This window comes from Acipenser ruthenus, chromosome 14 (genome assembly GCF_902713425.1).
Source record: "Acipenser ruthenus chromosome 14, fAciRut3.2 maternal haplotype, whole genome shotgun sequence".
Classification (NCBI taxonomy): Eukaryota; Metazoa; Chordata; class Actinopteri; order Acipenseriformes; family Acipenseridae; genus Acipenser; species Acipenser ruthenus.
This window is the reverse complement of record NC_081202.1, coordinates 24,977,235-24,997,915: the sequence shown is the minus strand read 5'-3', so window position 1 is coordinate 24,997,915 and position 20,681 is coordinate 24,977,235. Positions and strand designations below refer to the sequence as shown.

At 36.1% G+C, this 20,681-nt stretch overlaps 1 protein-coding gene and 1 long non-coding RNA gene across 7 annotated transcripts in view; one reads left to right on the top strand and one right to left on the bottom strand.

The window, feature by feature from the left end:
- The window catches only part of LOC117419832 (anoctamin-4-like), a 93,876-nt gene that overhangs the window by 6,928 nt on the left and 66,267 nt on the right, over nucleotides 1–20,681 (bottom strand). For 4 of the 5 annotated variants that reach the window (XM_034033091.3, XM_058986199.1, XM_058986201.1 and 1 more), the window contains 10 exons: nucleotides 20,076–20,172; nucleotides 18,161–18,221; nucleotides 9,247–9,329; nucleotides 8,109–8,249; nucleotides 4,787–4,951; nucleotides 4,437–4,473; nucleotides 3,874–3,985; nucleotides 3,239–3,296; nucleotides 1,920–2,017; nucleotides 1,215–1,357 (listed from right to left, as the gene is read on the bottom strand). In XM_034033091.3, the coding sequence (XP_033888982.2) occupies nucleotides 1,215–1,357; nucleotides 1,920–2,017; nucleotides 3,239–3,296; nucleotides 3,874–3,985; nucleotides 4,437–4,473; nucleotides 4,787–4,951; nucleotides 8,109–8,249; nucleotides 9,247–9,329; nucleotides 18,161–18,221; nucleotides 20,076–20,172 (995 nt within the window). The remainder of the gene's footprint in view (nucleotides 1–1,214; nucleotides 1,358–1,919; nucleotides 2,018–3,238; nucleotides 3,297–3,873; nucleotides 3,986–4,436; nucleotides 4,474–4,786; nucleotides 4,952–8,108; nucleotides 8,250–9,246; nucleotides 9,330–18,160; nucleotides 18,222–20,075; nucleotides 20,173–20,681) is intronic. The other variant, XM_058986200.1, reaches the window with a different exon arrangement.
- On the top strand, nucleotides 11,330–20,080 carry LOC131697428 (uncharacterized). 2 transcript variants are annotated; one of them, XR_009307273.1, is made up of 5 exons: nucleotides 11,330–11,539; nucleotides 12,126–12,227; nucleotides 13,577–13,735; nucleotides 15,648–15,844; nucleotides 19,377–20,080. It is a non-coding gene; the product is annotated as an uncharacterized LOC131697428 (long non-coding RNA). The 2 variants fall into 2 exon arrangements; XR_009307272.1 differs by lacking the exon at nucleotides 19,377–20,080 and having other exon boundaries at nucleotides 15,648–18,167.

The window sequence follows — 20,681 nt, the reverse complement described above, 5'->3', positions numbered from 1 at the left end:
TTTAAAAGCATAAATGACACATTTTGTCACAGTAAACCATCAGATTCAGTTTCAGTGGCTCTCATGTACACTCACTCACCCTTTCCTTGATGCATATATGCACACTAATTGCTTGTTGTTACACATGCATTCCCAAATACTGGCATTGTTGGCGTTCACAGAACACAACACTAGCCATCAATACTAGAGTTGGCAGTGTCTTTTGCAAACCACAGCAAAACAGTCAATTTTGTTTCTGGTATTTACTCTAGTTATCTAAGCTGAAGATGTAACTTTCTAAATTAAGGGAAACCTCTGAGATGGCTCCTATGGAACAAATATATCTCAGCATTGCCTATTATACCACATTGGTATGTATTTTTTTTTATTTTGGGATGGTCCACTCTGGTTTTAAAAGGCTCAGTTCTCCAGCTTTCACTCAGGTTCCTACCTTCTTGGAAGTGTTTGGCCACCCCAGTCAATCACAATTAAATTGTGACATTTTTGATGTCCAGGTTATGCCCATGACAAACAGAAAAGTATACAAAATGTTGATCACTATTTGCCATATGTAGTTTCAGATTTTGCATGCCATTATAAGATGAAGGGTTATTTTCAGAAAAAGGAACACCTTATTTTAGATTACTGAGTTTATTTCTGTTTCTTGTTTTGTAACAGTGTGTTTCTCTTTTTAAAAAAAAAAAAGTGCAAAAAAACACTTTGGAGTCTTTGATGTAAACTCACTTATACCCCCCCTTATAAAATAGATACATTATGTTTGTCATGAGATTTGGGTTAAACAAAAACAATTATACTAGCCTGGCTGATTGTTTAATCACACCATTATGCTTGTTTTTTTTTCTGTAAATTCAATTGCAGTGTTTTATTAAGGCAGTGCAAGCCATATGGCTTATTTTCAACAAAACTAATTATTAAAACACTTTCCAAATTTGGAATAAGCTTATCTGTCAGACAACATTGTAAAGCTGTAAGCCAGTGGAATTCGTGAGCAGCAGGCAATGACTATATAGTTTAAAGTGATGGGTTCTACAGAAACAGTCCAGGATAAGCCTGTATGCTTGTATCAAATGAATACAATAGCACAATGCTATCTCTCCAGCAGACTTTATCTCTGTAGCTAGAGAGACAAAAACAAAGCCACACATATCAATTATTAATAGAGATTTATCAGTAACATAAATAAGCAAGAGGATTCTGAAAAAAAATGCACATACTCATCTCTAAATATTCGTCAAACAGTCCATAGTCATTCATTGGCTGGAGGTTGAAGTCTTTTTCCCACTGTGGGAAGCTTGCCATTGCTTCATGGCCATGTTCTTGACGTAACCTCCTCCGCGTCCACCAGTTCTGAATCAACCTTTGGGTTAAAAACAAACAATGGTCTCAAACATAGCAACATATGGTAAGTATTGCCATATCAGAGGGGAGCAGCTTTGCAATGACTTATTACACACCTTGGGATATTTCTACTGTATACAGTACCAACAATTAAATCCTATAACATTTGTTACAAATTTATTCTGACGAGCCTAAGGTCTATTACAGTTAATATTTCGAGCAGTTTGAATACCTGTATAACACCTAGGCCCAATGTGTTTGTACATTTTAAAATTGTGACATTTCTACTGGTGTGCAGTGCTGTCATCCATATTATTGTTTAACAGTTCATTATCAATGTGGAACAAAGGGAACACAGTAACTGGTACACAATTCTACCTCACATGCTTCTGGCGAACCAACAGTAAACTTGAGAATGTTACACAATAAATAAACAAATACATATGTAAATACATAAATAAAACCTAAATAAATAGGATTTATTTCAGATATGTTAAAGTTGGTGTTGAATTAAGCTGCCAGCCAGTTGTCCAGCTTTGTATCTTTATCCTCTTCAGGAATGCTGCACCACATCTACTTACGGGTAGCCGAGCTCCATGAAATTATTCCATGTCTGTTTGAGTACCATTATGATTGCCATCTGCATACAGAGGTCGATAAGGCATCCACTCGGGTGACACTGATGTGGGGATATAATATCAGCAGTAAGACAAGAGGCATTACAACTATCCGTTCATTGTATTTCTGTCTGTTTATTTATTCAGAACATTTTTATATGCTTTTATAAAAAAAAGCAAGGTCCACAGATTTAATTATTCATAATGTAGAAACAGCATAGAATACATAAATGTAGGCAATTTTAACTCAAATGATTCACGGAAAACAAATTGTTTTACATGTTTATACTATAATAGTTGTTTTTAAACAGAGGGCTCAAGACCATTGAAACTGAAGTTAGCATATAATATGAAAGTACACACGAGGCTGCTGAAGATTTGGTGTTTTGAAACAGAATGGTCAATGCAAGTTGTGTTGCATTCATTCTTCCTTGTACCGGTGGGTGGTTAGTATCAATTTTTCATTTTATCATTAGTATGTATCACTGAACATTTTGGATACAGAATTCACAGAATTACACTATGTTAGTTACTGGAGGGATGCTCTTCTACACTATTGTTACACAATGTTTATTATTATTATTATTATTATTATTATTATTATTATTATTATTATTATTATTATTAGTAGTAGTAGTAGTAGTAGTAGTAGTAGTAGTAGTCGTAGTAGTAGTAGTACACTAGTTTACACTGGCTAGGAAGACTATGAATGTATTTGATCAATGCATATTCATGTCTTTTTTTTTCTTTTTGAAGGTTAATTCCACACTTGAAGTACTGGCAGCTTTACATTCCTCCAGTCTACTTTGCAGGTACAATACAAAAGGGCACAGGGCCAAAATGCTTTGTGTTCTATCTACCACAGGGAGATTGTAAATTAGCCTCAGTTCTTCTTAAAGATATTGGCATTATACTGTCACATTATGCAAAGCAAATGAACGTTTATGTCACTGTGATGTATTGGTTTATTTTTCACAACACTCTCCAGAAAACATTAACATGTTCTTCTGGTCTAGTCAGTCTGCCAATGTGTGTGATCTTTTTCTGGGTTCAAAAACGAGTTCCAATAATGTTGAATCATGGTTCAACAAAACAGATTTTTACCATGCCTAAGGATTTTCATCCAACAGTTTTGTAATGGAAACAAGTTACTTACTGTTTCGCTTGCATTGTTTGAGATTAATTCAGGTTGCATCCATTCCATTAACATTACAGGTGGATCTTTTTTGCCACCACGAAAGTGAGCCCAAATTACTAAAGAAGCCAGCTGTGATTCTACTCACCTCTTCTAGCTTCCATCTGTTTATGAGCCTCAGGTAGGCACCAGGGCGCCCTGTGAATCTGACAAGAAATACATGTGGCTGATCACATCATTGGGCACACAACAATTACACCTAGAACGTAACATCTAGCCAACATCTTAATATTCTGTGATTGAATGTACTAACTTGCAGAATTAGCCTCTACATTTAAACAGTTCTTTGCTTTCCCTCTCCTTAATTCCAATTACACCATAAAATAATTGAGCCAATAACAATTTGAAGAAATATATATTTCAAGTAAACCAATTTCAACAATACACTTTTGTTGAAGCTCTCACTCTGTCATCTGCATGCTGTAAAATGTATATTTGCTATTCAGGCTGCCTTGAAGGCAGTTGAGAGTACTTTAGTGATTAACTGAGAGAGAAATGTAATGTATTGTCTTTCTATTCTTACATATCATTTAAAACACAGGCTGTGGATACAAGCAGCCTTGTTTATTAATGGTCAAATAACCCTGTAATATAGTGGTAATAGATCACACAACATTTCAGTATTCCTTCCATATGAATGGAAATGTCCATGAAAGCTAAAAAACAAATAATAGTGAGACTCACAAGCTGATTGTTCAGCTCAGTATACATCACTCTCCTTACCTTCCTAAGAAGAAGGCAATATAAAATGTAGAACTGTTCAGATTGACAAACTGAAACAGAAACATTTTCAATGTAAAGCTGTTCTCCCACTCGGACTCTGTACGAGGCTGTTCTGTGGAGAATAAAATATCAAACAAGATATTGAAAACCCTGCTTGAAAGAACCATACACAAGTGTGATATCATATATCAACACTATCAGCATCTAGCAAAACATTTTGAATTATTACAAATACTGTGACAAGAGATGGAAGTACCACTGTCCTACTATTTTCTTAGAAACAGCACTTTTATTATGATGGTCCTTCCATACATATTATGAATCATCTCAGATATGATGTATCTAGGGTAATGGATTTAGAAATAAAATTACTATTTTAATAAATCAATGGTACAATTCCCCATATTGTAACTTGTGCAATTATGGAACAAATCACCTGGCAGAATCCTGAAGAGTCAGCATTGACGTCTGCATTGTGCTAATAATCCTTCATGAACACAGATTAAAAGGCTCAGCTTAATTATCATGATCTAGTCTAAAAGTAAGAACATAGAGAAGCTTACCTAAATTTGTAAGTATGAGGGCAACTTTTTCATATAACTGTAAAGAATAAAATTAAGTCCATTAAACATGCATACAGTGAACAAGAGACTTGTAGGAAGTAAATTAATGATAAAATACAATTATGTCATTCTGTCATACTGCAGACATATTACATTTTCCTATGCTGCAGTAAATGGTTTAAATCTCACTTTTGATCATTGCCTACAACATTTTATCACTTCAGTTTAAAGGTCTTAAAAAAAAACACATGGGAAAGTTCTGTGTCTCAGTAGATTACTGTGTACATTGAAATCAGAATTTGTATCACTTGGATGGTCAGGCTTCTTTTACAATGCTTTTCCACACTTACCACATTCAGTAGCATGATAATACAGAAGTTGATGCAGACTGCTGTTCCTGTAGTTGCAACCTGAGAGTTTTTCCTGATTAAAGCCCATTCAAAGGCAGCAAAAGTGCTCACAGTCACCACACGGTAGATAACAATGCCGAAAACAGCAGCAATCACCACTAAGATCTGCAAAATTGAAGTCAGAGAACAGCTTATTTGCTTTTTTTAACGCGTAACAGCAGCTTGCACAAGAAAAAAAAAATCAGATGGTACAATTGAAGGCTTCACTGCAAGAACCTTACAATTATTTGAAGAAGAGAAAAACATTTGTGGCAAGGTGTGATTTGACACAATAAATACTGATAAGGGGCATAATACCTTGTTACATGACACTTCTGCTTTATTCAATTTAAGCTGCTGTCTTGCAAGACTTATAAAACTATGTGACATGCACTTGCACAGATGGTTTAAATTGTGTTTTCCTTTGTAGTTGGAAGAGCTGTTAATCTTAGTACAATCTCTATACTTTTGGTGTCTGTTTTGTCTCTCAAGTCTTGTTTCACCACCAGTAAAGGTACTTGCTAAAAACAGCTTTTTGTTTTGTTTGACCGCTTTGAAATCTGGTTGAATAAACAACCTGTTATATTTTACTATGACAAAGGCTTTACTTCTAGGAAAATATAAATTCATGCATTAACCAGAGAAAACATGATTTGATTAAGACACCATTGATAGAGGGGGCAGCAATGCTCCAAATCTACTTTTTATGAATTTATATTCTCATAAAATGAATTCTTCAGTTCAAAGTAAATTGAACTGAGCCTTTGTCTCATCCCAATATTGTTTCGATTGATTATTTAATAAACGTTATTTGTTTTAGATGGACTAGTAGGTTCAATAAGCAAATACAATTTATCAAGCTGTATAAAACATTATAAAAGGTTCAACTGCACATCTTCTGTCATTGTCTCTTACAGACCTAGTATATATTTCCCAATGTGTCTTAAATTAGGAGAGAATATTTTTATACTGCATTTTAGAATATATTGGTAAATAAATCTTTTTTTTTTACTCTCCAATATAATATACTGTAGGTGAATGTCATTGGTCCACATATAGTACAGTGAATTAAGTTCTCTCTGTGTCAGTAATTGCTTTATTGACAAAACTAAATTATACTGACCTCTTGATCCCCAGGCAAACATGACTTCTGGATTTACCATTTAATTAGTGATGATAAAACAATAAACCATATTTTCCAAGGTATTAACAATCCTGTCTTATTATCTGCCAGCCTCGTTTTATTATGACACAAAGGGATCTTTTTATTTAAAGATTCTTGTGATACAAACTAGAATAGTGCAACCCCCCCAAACTGTCAACATTTTACGTTAATTCAACACAACAGAATCAGACTCCATTCATTAGATATTCATGTTCAATTTAATTTCCAGAGGATATTGCTGCTATAATGCACATTGCTTTTAAAATGTTAAAATGTCACTCTATGTCCCCAGCCAAGAAGCTGTCGGGGTAGCTTGTTCAACATTAATTGAACCAAATGATGAGCAGAACTTTGGGACAGTTCATTCAAACTCAGTGGTGTGCCGTGACAAAATGGACTGGGGTACAACGAGGGCCAAAACAAACAAACAGAACAAGAAACAAACAAGTATTGTGCTAGTTTAAACTAGCACGTGTAGCAATTCTTTACTTTCTAGATATTTCTGTTTACCTCCACTCTCTACTCCCATTCTCCACTCACAAACACTCCCCCCATGCAGCTAAAGTTGCAGGTTCTTATAGTGGTGACTGAGGGATTAACTAGCCATCAATTATCCTATTAACCCCTCAGTCACATTTTGCACCGGTTTAATAATTCTGCGTGACTGTCAGCTAATTAAATCAGGAGCTGACAGTCACGCATTCTCACAACATATTTTAAAACATAATACACATTAAAATACAAAATCATAATTTGCACAGGGGCGGGGAGTACCCCATCACACATGCCTCTCCTTGTACGCAGCACACATGGCCTTAATGGCCATCTCCCCCCTTAAAAACCCAGCAGTCCTGGTCATAGTCTTGGGCCAGGAAAGGAGGCTTCAATGGGCCCATAGGCAGTGCTCCAGGCCACGGACTGGCTGACGGTGGCAGTGCTGATCAGCTTTCCAGCTGACAGGCGAGGAGGCGAGAGCAGCACATAGTCTCCCTCCATCACGGGGAACTGATGTGGCTGTCCCTCGGTCGCGGGGGACTGGTGCGGCTCTCCCTCGGTCACATGGGACTGGTGAGGCTCTCCCTCGGTCGCGGGGGACTGGTGCGAATCTCCTTCGGTCGCTGGGGTAGACATGGCTTCTCCCTCTCGTGCTGGAGACAGCGGGGCTTCTCCCTCTTGCGCTGAAGACACTGGTACCGGGGCTGCTGTTGTCTTCATGTCTTACTTCAGGTAGCAGAGGACCAGCTCTACAACCTCCTCCAGTGACCTTGGTCAATGTCCTCGCTGCCAGGCCTTCCACTGGTCTCCATCCCTCTGCCACAGCGCATTAATTACCATGGGCATGGACTGGTCCTCTAGCCCTGGATTCTCCTTAATCTAGTCTGATAGTTGGCCTGATTTTAGCTCCATATATGCATCCCTCTCCATCTTTATTTTGTTATTTTTTTATTCCAAACAACACTTTTCTTGAAAAAGAAAGAAAAATAAACTGTACCTGCAGTACTGTTCCTGGCCTGTGTCTCTGGAGGCATTGCTATCCCCATACTCTGGCTGACTGCACAGCTTTGTGTGTTTAACAGCCTATAGTGTGAAATGTAACAGATAGTTTGCTAATGAATCGAACTAAAAAAACACATAAGAAGTTTAATGGGCAAATCCAGCGAAACACAATTCTAAGATGAATTTAATGGTTTATTTAGCCTCTTTGTTCTTAGTACCTTGGAATTCCCAATTCTCTGAAAACGAAATCAAATCTTTTATCAGATATTCTTAACAGAATTTTAAACGCGTGTTGAACGCCTATGATAAGTAAACCGATTTTCTTAAGTGCTAGAAAGTACTTCCTTTTATTTTATAGATATTTCCTCTTTGAATGCTCACCAGTGTAGATTTGTATGCCTGCCTTGTTTTTGTTTTATTCCCACTCCCACACTTGACTGTGCTTTACCATGCAGCTGCAATGCTTAATTTGATTATTTCTATGCTGTACTACAGGTATTTACCATGCATTTATAGTGGTATACTGCACTGCAGTGGAATTTTGAAAATTCAGTCCTGTTGTTGGACAGATTTTGAATGCAAATTTAAACTCTGATTTGCCACAATGCTACTGTGACTAACCATGAAGAATATCCCAGATGCTGACACGATCAGCCGGCTGCATTTGTCTGTAAAAGCTTGATAAGGCTCTGGCTTCCCAGATATGGGATTCACTCTCTCCTTCTTTGAGTATTTGGCTTCAAACTGTGGGCGGATCTCTTCCTGCAGAGGAGATATACACTACATGGTTTAATTTGACCACCAGACACCACAGCTTTCAACTGGAAGGAGAATCATACATCATTTAATTTAAATGCACATTAACAAGGCTTGGCTGGAATGCTACAAATGTTTCACATTAAACATACTCGGATGAAGAGAATTACACGCTGCAGATTAATTACAGTGACTTATATTTACTTGTATTGCATTTAGTGGGGAATACAATGACACATAACATGCAGTGAATGAAAAATAAATAAATGAGAATTGTTTTGTAGGGATCATTTTTTAGATACAGCATAATATGAGGCCTGTTTTCACCCTGGTTTCATGAGTACCATATTCACATAATTCCATAAGTACAAATCTGAAATAAACATTCCATACTGTAAGTGATAAAATATTGAATATGGTAGCAACAATTACTGGAAAAGAAATAGAAATAACAGTGACCAACTGTGATGCAACTACTGTATAGTAGTTTTTCTGTGTTATGGTGCTGTGGACAGCATTTTGGTTGTCTATGGCTAACATTTTCATAACAACCAGATCATAACATATATAATAAAATCTCAGTGTATACTGAATATGACCTGTTTATGGACAAGGTGGAGCGCTGTAACAGTGTGCAAAGGACGAATGTTTAAAATAGGCTCTCTGTGTAGACTTGTTCAAGAGCCTAAAATAAGCATACTTTACAGTATAGCCAGGGCAGCAACTGTTAACCTAGATTATCTACATGTGGGAAATGTATAAAGCAGAGGTCTGTCAGAGTAATGTCAGTGTACCCTGCATGATATAAGCATGAGATGCATAATAATGCAGTCATATCAGCAATGTTAAGGGAGATGTTCAGGCAACTGCAGACAAATTGAAAGCAGGGGAGAAGTACTAGCAGTGAATACAGTGGAGAACATCATGCGTTTCAGCAGATAAGAAGGATCCATGCAGCACAGGATGATTGACATCCACAAAGCAGTTTGTCAGCACCACAAACCTCTTCCTCCTCCCAGTCAATCAAGTCCCAGTCATAGGCAATCACTGCTCGCCTCCTTTTCCAGAACTCCAAGAAGACTGTCGCTGGAAGAATACCATTTGAATTCCATTAGCAACAGGAAGACAGCATGGTAGGATAAGTGGGTATGATAATGGGGAACTATCCAAACACAAAGTATGTGGCTCTGATTTGGACAGTTTATATGTATAGATAGACATATACTGTAAACTGAACAAATAGTTAAATGGATGAGTTTTAAAACATTACATTCATAAGGTTCTGTTACTCAGTATTTTCCCCATCTTGTTCACAATTCCAGTGTCGCCTAACTACTGAAACTAACTAACAGATCAGAGACTGATGATCAACAGACCACATCAGCTCCTGCTGTCAAGTGAATCGCCTCTTTTCCACCACCGAACCCAAGCAATAGATGTCCCCAAGGGTCCAGTCTGGGAATTCTCTGCATGGACAGCTTCTGAAGCATGATGAGGTGAACTAGCCCTAGTTGACATTCCTCCCTAACCTTGTGAGAGCAAAAAGGCCAATGCATTACTCCCTGTGAGTCCCCAGTGAAGATCAGTAAATCAGTGTAATCAGATTTCGAACCAGGAACACCCTAAAAGCATCCTCAGTGAAACTGTAAGTGTGAAAACAGTGAGGTAAACTGAACGATAATAAGACTGTAAATTGTACCATTTATAGTAAATTTAATGTTCCCTATGTATTGTAATATAAAAAATAAATACAATTATGGGTAAGAACAGGTTCAAGAGAACAAAAAAAGGGTTTCCTGAGAGGATTACAAGGTACTATAAGGGGAAGATGCAGTAAAGTGAAGCAATAAAGGAAAAATCATAGAAATGGAACACCATTGCATTTTGGGCCTAATGGCCTTGTTCCTGTTAATATTTGTGTATGTGTTTATATTAATGTCTCTTGACAGCCCACAGTTTTATTTGTAATAAGAAACTCTTCCTCTAGCTCCTCAGCTATTGACATGATAGAGTGCGGTAGAGTTCATTTGGCTGCTGGGTTTTTAAATGGAAAGTGAGTGTATCCTGCATGTAGCAATGCCTCTTGCTGGCTTGTCGCCGATATGCTAAATAATAGAAATTCAAGGGAAAACTTTGCAAACTCTGTCTTTCACAGCCTCGCTATGGAATCCAGCAGAGGAATGTTACACAACACTGTATTGATCCTGAGCTCAGGATGCAGCTCACTTGACTCACATATGCTAGAAGGTCACAGGTTCAAATAGCACTGCAAGGAAAACATTGACCCAGACAATTTACCGACATCAAGCCATGGTGTACAGGGAGGTTATGGCAGTTTAGTTGCTGTCATTCAAACTTGGCTGCAGAGCTAATAATTCCTGTTAGCTTCATGCTTCTAGACAGTATTTGTAAGAGTACAGCAAATGTATTGACCTCTGATGCAAATTAAATAAGCTTCATAACTCCACCTTAATGTACGATCTCCTTGTATATCAGTTCAATGACACAGCCTACGTTCTTTTCAGACAGGGTCCAATGGAATGCATTTTGAATTGTACAATATAGTGCATGTGGGATCTGCTTGTAGTGCATTATAAGACTAAATAAAATCGAGGGGGTTATACATGACTAAGAAGAGTAAAAAGTCTAACTTATTAAAACAATATTTGTGTATTTTTTTCCAAGACTGCTTGAACAAAAACCTTCATCACTGTACTTTATTTTCAATGATAAATAATTACTAAAATGAGTCTTTTCTATGACTGCATTATTTGTGTCAGCAGAGGTATACTCTCAAGGTAATATATCCTGAAGATGAACCTTAAAACAAACAGTGCTTTATGGACAATGTCCTTTAAGAGCACATATTACAAAAGTCCAACTGATTCAAATGTATACCTGGCAGGCCTTTTAAAGCAAGATTACAAACTGAATCTCATGACCACCTAGCTAATCATTTCCAAAGTTGTGCAATCTCTAGATCTGGATTGCATTTATTAGTTACTATTTCAGTATCCTTTATTTGGAATTGTTTATCATTTATTTGATTGTTTACTGTGGGTTGAGCTTTGGTTTCTGGGATCGGCCTAAAGAAAACACAGTTGTGGGAATAGTCTCAGAAATGGTGTTTGGAATCTCTGAGGAAAAGTGTTAATATTGTTGGTTATTTCTCTTACCTGTGGACATTAATGCATATTGGAGGACAAGCAGGTCTGATTAGGATAAACTGTTCCTGTATGGTGTGTTCTGTTTTTGGAAGGTTCCAAAATATTTTGCACTTTCTTAATCCTATCAAGGTAGGTGGCAAACAGTATATGTATTTTTATTATTTATTGATTAAATATAAAATATAAAAACAATATATATCTAAAAGTTTTTAAAAATCAATTTAAAGTGGGACTATGCAGTGACCCACGTGACCACTGTGACAAGGCAAGCATCCAGGACAAGAGTAATATATATATATATTATAACTGCGGGTCATTTTAAACTTTGATTTTCTCTTGGTATTCAAGTACATACACTTTTTAATTTGATAACCTTAAATTATAACACATTATTACACTGCTGAAAGCACTTAACTTTAACATCTAAGTTTTAAATTATAATTTATAATGGGTGTTTTTTAAGTTATGGATGGATTAAAAGATTTGCATTTGCTAACCAATATTTTACAGCATGATAAGGTGCTAACATGTAGTGTGAGACATAGATAGGAGTTAACTTGTTTTCACCAGTAATACATTAATTGTGTGTATTTCATACTTCTATATTATTATTTGAGGTTGTGTAAAGCAATGACTCTCTACTTTGTATTGCCTAATACATTGAGACTATTTTGTCACATATATATTCTGCTGTTCTCCTATTTCTGTGATCTAGCTTATAACAATCAGTCCATGGATTCTCCCGGAAATGCAACAGATGTTCTGAAAGAGCAACACACAACCTGGCTTTCTTTCAAAGACATCACTGTATATTCAGGTGAGAAGAATTGAACGAGTTCCAACAAATCTGTTTTACTTAAGTTCATTCAAACTTTTTCTTCCTGAACCGGTGCAGTGTTTGTGAACACTGGTGGATTGACAGCACTGTTCATTGCAACCCTCCAATTGTTAAATCAGGAAAAGCACAGCAGCCCTCCAATAGTTAAATCAGGTAACATGTAGGCACACACAGTGCAAGCCTTATTACCCTGCCAACTCATATCATCCACAAGCAGCCTCTTGGGTGAGAAGGCCATCCGTTCAGCATGGTCCTTAATAGGCACATACATGGCAAAACTGCAACTTTTTTTTTTCTTTATGGCTAAATATGTAGCTGATTTCTCCTACCTATTGTGAGTCTTGAAGCATTACAGAACAGGCCTACAGTATTTGCAAGAAACACATTACATAACTTTTGCTGTAACCTGTGTTTTGTGTATCACTGCAATATAATCCCAATTTCTCGGTCGCATTCTCCAGAAAAAAGAAGATTTGTCTTAAGAGCATCAGAGTGTATAGAGATCATGCTCCCTCATTTTTCTGTAATCGCAGATGAGAGTTTTGATGCTGCGCTGTATTCTTTACACACCACTGAGATAAAAATATGAAGGTGCTCAAAACCAGAGGCTATGAAAACAGGTCTAAAATATATTGTTGTAACTTGATAAACTAGAACAGACACCCAATTTGATAAACTAGAACAGACACCCAATTCATTTCAAACAGAAACAGAAATTAATATATTCTTTTAATGCTCATGTCAAAAAAGATAAAGTCTATCGACACATCAGCAATAGAACAAATAATGAACCTGATATAAATTCTATATATTATTAGCAATATATAAAAAAAGCACTATTTCTGGTTTATTTTTGGTTTGGTGTTTTGTTTCAATCTAAAAATGTGTACGTCTTTGTGGCATGGCTGAGGCCCTGCACGTGTAAATAGTGTAGCTTTGTTTCTTTTTAAATACCGTTTGTTGAAATTTAAGTTTGTGGTAGATATGGCAGGATTGTTTTTAGAATCCCCCTTCTGACAAGACAGATGGCCAGACATTCATTGATTTATTATCAATAAGCCCTTTGTCTTCCAACAGTGTGTTGTGTTGCATTTTTGTATATATTATTTTTGTTTACACTCCAGTTTTTGTATGTGCCCGTGCTCCACCATGGTTAGTCACCTGGTTGTGGTTTTGTTTGTAAATAAAACTTGCATGGCACGTCAACAACAACTTCTGTGTCTCTCCAATCTCAGCTCTCAGTGGATATTTCACACACCCTATCATGAACCCTATTACAATCTTTTTTAGGTTGTTTTTTTATGTTTTATTTTATTTTTGTCTAACAGGAGGCAGCGTAATTGTTACTTTGGGTATATTTACCTTCCTTCTTCAGCTTTTAACTATGGGCCTTGTCCTTTATAAATGTTGGAGATATGATAAAAGGAAAACAGAGGAATATCTTCACTCTCAAAACAGCCTTTCAACAGAAAAACTAACCCTTAGTGGTAAGTAAAATATTTTACTTCTGCTTTGTTTTGAATGTTAGATTACAGCTATTACTGTTATAATTAACTTTTATAGCAGGTAATAAATCTGACCCAAATGGATGTCAGCCTGTATGCTGATTTCTATTTATTAAAAAAATATATATATATTTCATGGCAAAAAAAAAAAAAATACTACCATTGGAATACCCCAAGAGAAGTTGATACTGTAGTTGTACAAAATAGATTTTAGAAAATGTCAAAAACAAATATGTTGCGTTGTGTTCGCAAAAGGCTCACTATATGGAGATTTTTGCAGTTGCACACCCAGTGCTGATACAATATCTGCCATTGTCTTTCATGTGCTTTTATCACAGGCTTTAGTGTCTTACAGGCGCCATCGTCACACATTGGTTATCAATCCTGTGATGATATGAAGCTCCTTAAAAGCTCACAAAAAGGGCCTAATCCAACAATTCCCATTTTGAGCTGCATGACAGCAAATACTGTAGCTACTAGGGGTGTTTAGAAACTCATTACTTGTACTCATTATTGTCTTTATGAAGTATCTATCAGCAGACATTCAATAAATCCAACTGAGTTTCCAATTGAGTACCAATGGCAGTGTTTTAAAAGCTGATTTTCCTCTCATCCGGGGTGCTGATATCTTTACTTGCTACTTAATGGCCTCGGCCTCGGCATGTCAGCACCCCGGATACGAGGAAAAGAATCTTCCAAACGAATTGCCATTGATTGAAATCAACAAGTTAATGAATGGATTCATTGAATACAGTACCTACCGATAGATACTTCTTAAAGACAAGAACGAAAATGAGTAACACGTTGTAATACATAATACATGTGACATATTCCTTTTTTACTGGCCTGTTAATACAATGTAACATTACAAGAGATTTTTATGCTCCTGAGTCCCACATGTCCTTGAGTCTAGCACCTGATTATACAGATATAAAACAGTCACATAAAGAACACAAATGCTGACAGAGCAGGTTTAAGTAGGGCAAGAAATTATATACAAAATAAATGTTGGGGAGGTTCTGTTTCTCCTCGTTGCGTATGTTTCATTGTATTTTCAGGATGTTTTTCTCACTTATTGTGGAGATCTGATTCTGAAGAAGTTGGATGGTACAGCTGCTGAGTTATTACTTGCCAAGGCTGATTGAACTACAACAGAACAAGAGCCTTTGCAAAGCAAGTGCACATTTTCTAATGGTGTAGCAAGAAACAACTGATGCCTTATAACTTAAGCTTATAAATGAGATCAATATCAAACTGGGGCTCTGTCGGTACAATTCAATATGCAGGCGGACACTGCACAAAGGTCCTAAATCACCTACGCATCATGTTTTGTATAGCTGCCTTTTTAAATAGAACTTAATTGAAAGCTCATCAGAGCGACTGGGCCAGTGAAGTTTTTAAACTCATACTGTCACAGTTCAAATAACACACATATCAAACTGCTGCCTATTGAAATCAACAGGATTGATTCAAAGGCTTTCAGCTCTGTCCCAGTGGCAGAGGTAAATAAGACATTAGATGCAGAGCGGTTACAGTATTTATTATTCTGAGTAGTTTTGTTGTTTTTTTTTTGCTAGATTTACATACCATTTCTCAAATTGCACTTGCTTTATAACAGGGCCCCTTGTGTTTAATGAGACATTGTACTGAATTCAGCTTGCCTCAAGAAATGTATTATAAAGAAACAATTGAAGTGGAGTGCAAGACAGAATCTAATACTCAACTGTGCAGCTTTCCACACCTGTAATAACCAATCTATCCAAATATCCAGGTCATAAATGTTCATGTTATTGTCTGTCTATCAGACAGTGTGGGTGCTGTCCTCAATGTGGGTTATGATGCTTTGATCTGACAACAATCATGTAAATGATCCTCTCCTCTGTTGTCATTACAGTTAAAGGTAACAGCAAGTACCTGAGCAGAGAGATCTATCAGTGCCATGTTCCTGATGAGGAGAATCAGCAGTGGAATGTCCTTTCAAGATCTCCACTTATTTATCTGAACAGTTTCCAGCAGCAGTATGACATGTATTATACAGAGATAAATCATTAAACTAAAGGACATGTTCAGTGGACCTGCATAATAAAGCAGGTGATAGTCAAAGATAATGTGCTGCAGCCAACAATGTTAAAGGTCTTTAAAGAACAAAGAACACATTAGTTACCCAACCAATGCAAGCAATCCTACAAGTCTATGAGGGAAAGTATAGATTGTAGTTATATCCCTATTTGTTAAAAAAAACAAGTGACCAAAAAAGATGGGGTCATATTCAGTCACAGACAAAAGTATTTGGGCAGTTAAAAAAATCAGAAAAACCACAAAGAAAGTAATTTCTATAATTTCTAATTGTTCTATTGAAAGATATAAATGAAAGTAGTGATTCAGCTTTATAATAAAACACATTATTACATAACATGCATACAATTAAAAAAATGCAAAAACTAATTTTATACTTTGACAAAAGTATTTGGGCACCAATACATTAGTATTATGTGTGCCCGGCCTTTGCTTCCTTTAGAGCTTCCTTTTTTGTATTTTGAAACCAGTTCCTGGCATCATTCTGGAGATATTTTTGCCCATTCTTCAACACATACAGCTTTGAGTTCTGCAATCGACTCAGGTTTCCTTTTCAAGTCAGTCCACAACATCTCGATGGGATTCAAGTCTGGGGACTGAGATGGCCAATCCATAACTGTAATCTTCCTTTTTTTCAGAAATTCCTTTGTAGACTTTGCAGAATGCTTAGGGCCATTATCCTGCTGGAATACAAACTTCCATCCAGTAAGCCTTGTAGCATTGGGTAACAAATGAGAATGCAAAATGTCTTGATATTTTGCAGCATTCATGGATCCTTCTACAATAGAAAGGTCGCCAGTGCCTGGGGAAGAAAAACAAGCCCATACCATCACACAACCTCCACCATGTTTAACACTGGCCATGGTGAACTTCTTTAAATTCTTCTTCCTTCAAACATATTATTGCTTTCTGGTGAAACAAGTTCTATTTTGGATTTGTCTGACCATAAAATTTGGTTGAAGAAATTATCAGGCTTCTTCAAGTATTCAATGGCAAACTCCAATCACTTTCTTTTGTGTATTGTTTTTAACAAAGGTTTGCATCTTGGTTTTCGCCCATGGACATTCATCTTGTTAAGGTATCACTGAATTGTTCGCTCATGAATTTCTTGACCATTTTCTCTCAATTCTTGTGTCAAATCTTGTGGCAATCCGAAGATTTTGCCAGGCTGCGCAAACGATTCTTCTTCCAGATTTTGCAAAAATCTTTCTTTGTCTTCCACACCTGGAGCTAGGTGCAGTAGTTCCTGTTCTTCTGTTTTTGTCAATAATAGCCCACACAGGGCTTTTTGGTAAACCAAGTCTTTCTGCTATTTTTCTGGTAGTTTCTCCTTTTTCGCTGAGTGGTATCATTGCCATTTTGAGATCATACTCTTTAGTTTTAACCATTTTTGTTGCTTTTTTAATTTTCAAATTTCCAATTTATTTTTCAGCTCTTAATGATTATGTATTTATTTATTCTATAATTATCATAAGGTGTTGGTTTTCAATCATGATTATTGTCAATAATTAGCAACGAATGGGTTTCATATGAAAAATGTTGATTGCCCAAATACTTTTGTCAAAGTATGAAATTCATTTTTGCATTCATTTTAATTTTATGCTTGTTATGCAATAATTTGTTGTTTTATTATAAAGCTGAATCTCTATTTTAATTTATATCTTTCAATAGAACAATTAGAAATGATAGAAATCACTTTCTTTGTAGTTTTTCTCATTTTTTTAAACTGCCGAAATACTTTTGTCCGTGACTGTACATATGAGTCCCCAGAATGTAATGTTATAGAATGTGTATGAATAGGGCAAGTCCTAAAGGGCAGATACAAAAATAAAAACACATTTGAGAGCAGGCCTGAGTGAAGAAGTTCTTAAGAAAGTGTTAAACTATTGAGAGAAGATTCATCAAACAGATTAACAGTGTGAAGAACTAACAAAGGCTGAGAATCTGGAACTAAGTCACACTTACAAGTAGTCTTCCATTTTTGAGTAAAACTGACAATTCACTGAAAGGAAATCAAAGACTGCTACAAAGGGTTTGACCCAGACTGCTGGAGTAAAGTGGGTCCCAAGGTGGCAGTTCCTGAAAACTGGAAAAAGGGTCTAATGTGCTGATTTTAAAGAACAAGAACACATTGCTAATAATCTGCAATACTTTATAAGTTTATACATTGTTTGTCTATTAAATAAAAAAAAAAAATAACAAAATGTTTCCAAGCTAAAATAACAAGAATGTTAATTGTACCACATTTGGACTGATACAATACAAGAATTACATATGCTGCTTAAGCTACTAATAGCGTGTTATGGTTCTCAATGCTGACTTAAAACTTACCCCATACTGCCATGAAAACAGCAAAAAAGACAGTTGCTCCATTATCAAAGAGATGTGTAACCTGCAAAAAGGATTGGAGTTAAAAATCAAATCCTTCACATAAAAAATATAGTAAAACTAACAAAAGTTAGTAATATATACAATGTGCAGGGCATGTACATGTGCTGAAAATCCGGAGCCTGCTATATTTTTAGAAAGCAGTCTTGTGGATTTTGTCTCTGAATAACAGTTTTATTCAATCTTGTTTATAAACTATGGTGTCCTTATAATTATATTTACTGATTCCTGCTGTGGCTTTTTGTGTGTGAGTAAAAACAGACAAAGCTTGGAAAATGAAGAATGGTAAACCTCAGATGAAAGATATATTTATTTATGATTAATTAAGCAATAGAATCCTGATTAGAAGGTGTTACCATTTGGTAGTTGACCGCGTTGGGAAAGTAAAAAGGTAAGTTCCTTTGTTTACCTTTTCAATGTTTTACTTTCCTTCCATTTCACTTTTTAAAAGCTAGATATTTTATGTGAATGTTCCGCGGTTATCTACCTTGTGGTAGTGCCCAGCAATAGACCGTCCTAATTGGTATATTCAAGTTATGATATTTCTAATCTGAAGTCTGTGTGCTCATTTATTATAAACAGCACACTAGTTTGGAAACACTCCCAAGCATTGATATTAAGAATTTGTCTGTAATCTTATGCACACTGTGTTTAATTTAGGGTCATGAGACAACCCCAGAGAACATCATAGTGGTGCTGTGGGCATGAAAAGCATACACAAAAACAAAAGCTGTTAGAAAAATTAGAAACCTCAGGGAAATCAGTTTTCAAACTCTAGAAATTGTGGGTGGTAATATTATGAGAAAGTGCCAGTTTGCCACAGGCTGTATGAATGATCCAGTGTGCTGATTAAGTCAGAGGACTGAAACTTTGGATATGAGATACAATTCCATAACAGGGCATTTCATTTTTCAGGCCAAGACCCAAAGCTTGGATTTTCCACATCCCCTTAATATGTTGTGTTGAAAATTCCGCTTCATTAAGGTTATGCAATATGACAGTTAATGTTGTTTAACAGTAAAGGGCAAATAGGAGACATGTGCAATTATAATTTTGCATTAAAATTGTAATGCACTGGCCTTGTAAAAGACCAAAAATTAGATGCATTGAGTGACTGCAACCTTAATAATAGCAAAATGTGTCCATGCTTATTCTGCAGGAATTACCCATAAGATAACCACTGAGCTCTGCATCACTGGGAGGCTATCGCCTACACTCCACCCGCAGCAAATGACTGAACACTGCAGAGATTTCAAGAACACCCGTGGGGGCGTAGCGGGGGTTACAGACCTGCTTTCGATTGATAAAGAAGAAAACAGTAAGACTGGTGATTTAATCCTGAAATAACCTGCTGTTCGAGAACACTGGGTTCTGAATTTAATTTTGCAGCACAAACACTACAAAATTCCACTGGAATAAGCACATTCATAAAAGAAAAAAGAGTGGTAAAAGATGAAAGTAATAGGGTGTTGTAGTGATTGTGAGGTTTCTCAATAATAAATAAATACATGTGAGGAGTTCACCAAGAGCATCCACCTACATTTGTAAATGGTAAATCTGCACTGTACTTTTGTATGTGTGCTATACCATGGTTTAGCCCAAATTAAAATGTTCACATATAAAAGAGATATTTTCTCAATGCACCCCAGAGTAAACAACTGTAATTAATAATCTGTGTAAAACCAACAGATTCAAATAACACCCTTCATTGAAAAATGTTTTCTGCTCACTTTATCCATTATCACAAATTTGCCTTACAATATTTGACAGTAAAGGTATGTATTGCACAAGCCACTGATCACATGAAAAAATAAGTACAATAAAGAAAACATGTTATAAGTTACATGCAGTGCAGTACCTTGGCATAGACACAGCTGTCTGACAATTTCATGTAGGGACAGTACTTATCACACAAAGGACACATTATAATATCGCTTGCTTGGCAGACTTCTTTACTGGAGGAACAAATACATTAATTACAGTTTATTATACAGCAGAAAAGAATACCCCCCACATTGTTAAATGAATAATAACTCAGAACATTTGGAAGAATGTACAGTAGATGTTTTTACAGAATCCTGTGCATCTATTAACTCTTTAAGATGTTCTCTGTCACCATAGCCCTACATTACCAGTTCTTACATGGTCATATTTGATAGAAATATGTAGCTTCATTACAAGGATGAACCACTTTACTTAGATACAATACTTACTTGAGGTGTGCTGATACTTGCCTTCAATAATTATTTATCGGCAGGTATTTAATAAATTCATTCATTAATGTGTTGCTTTTTAATAAAAGAAAATATGTCCTTCCCTCACCTTTACAACCGAGTACCAATCAATGGCAATTAACAATGTTAATTGTCATGCAAGGCCTTGATACAGCAGTACAGCAGTAAAAATGTCAGCATACCAGATGAGAGGAAAATGTGCTTCCCATCAGCGTTTAAAACAATTGTAA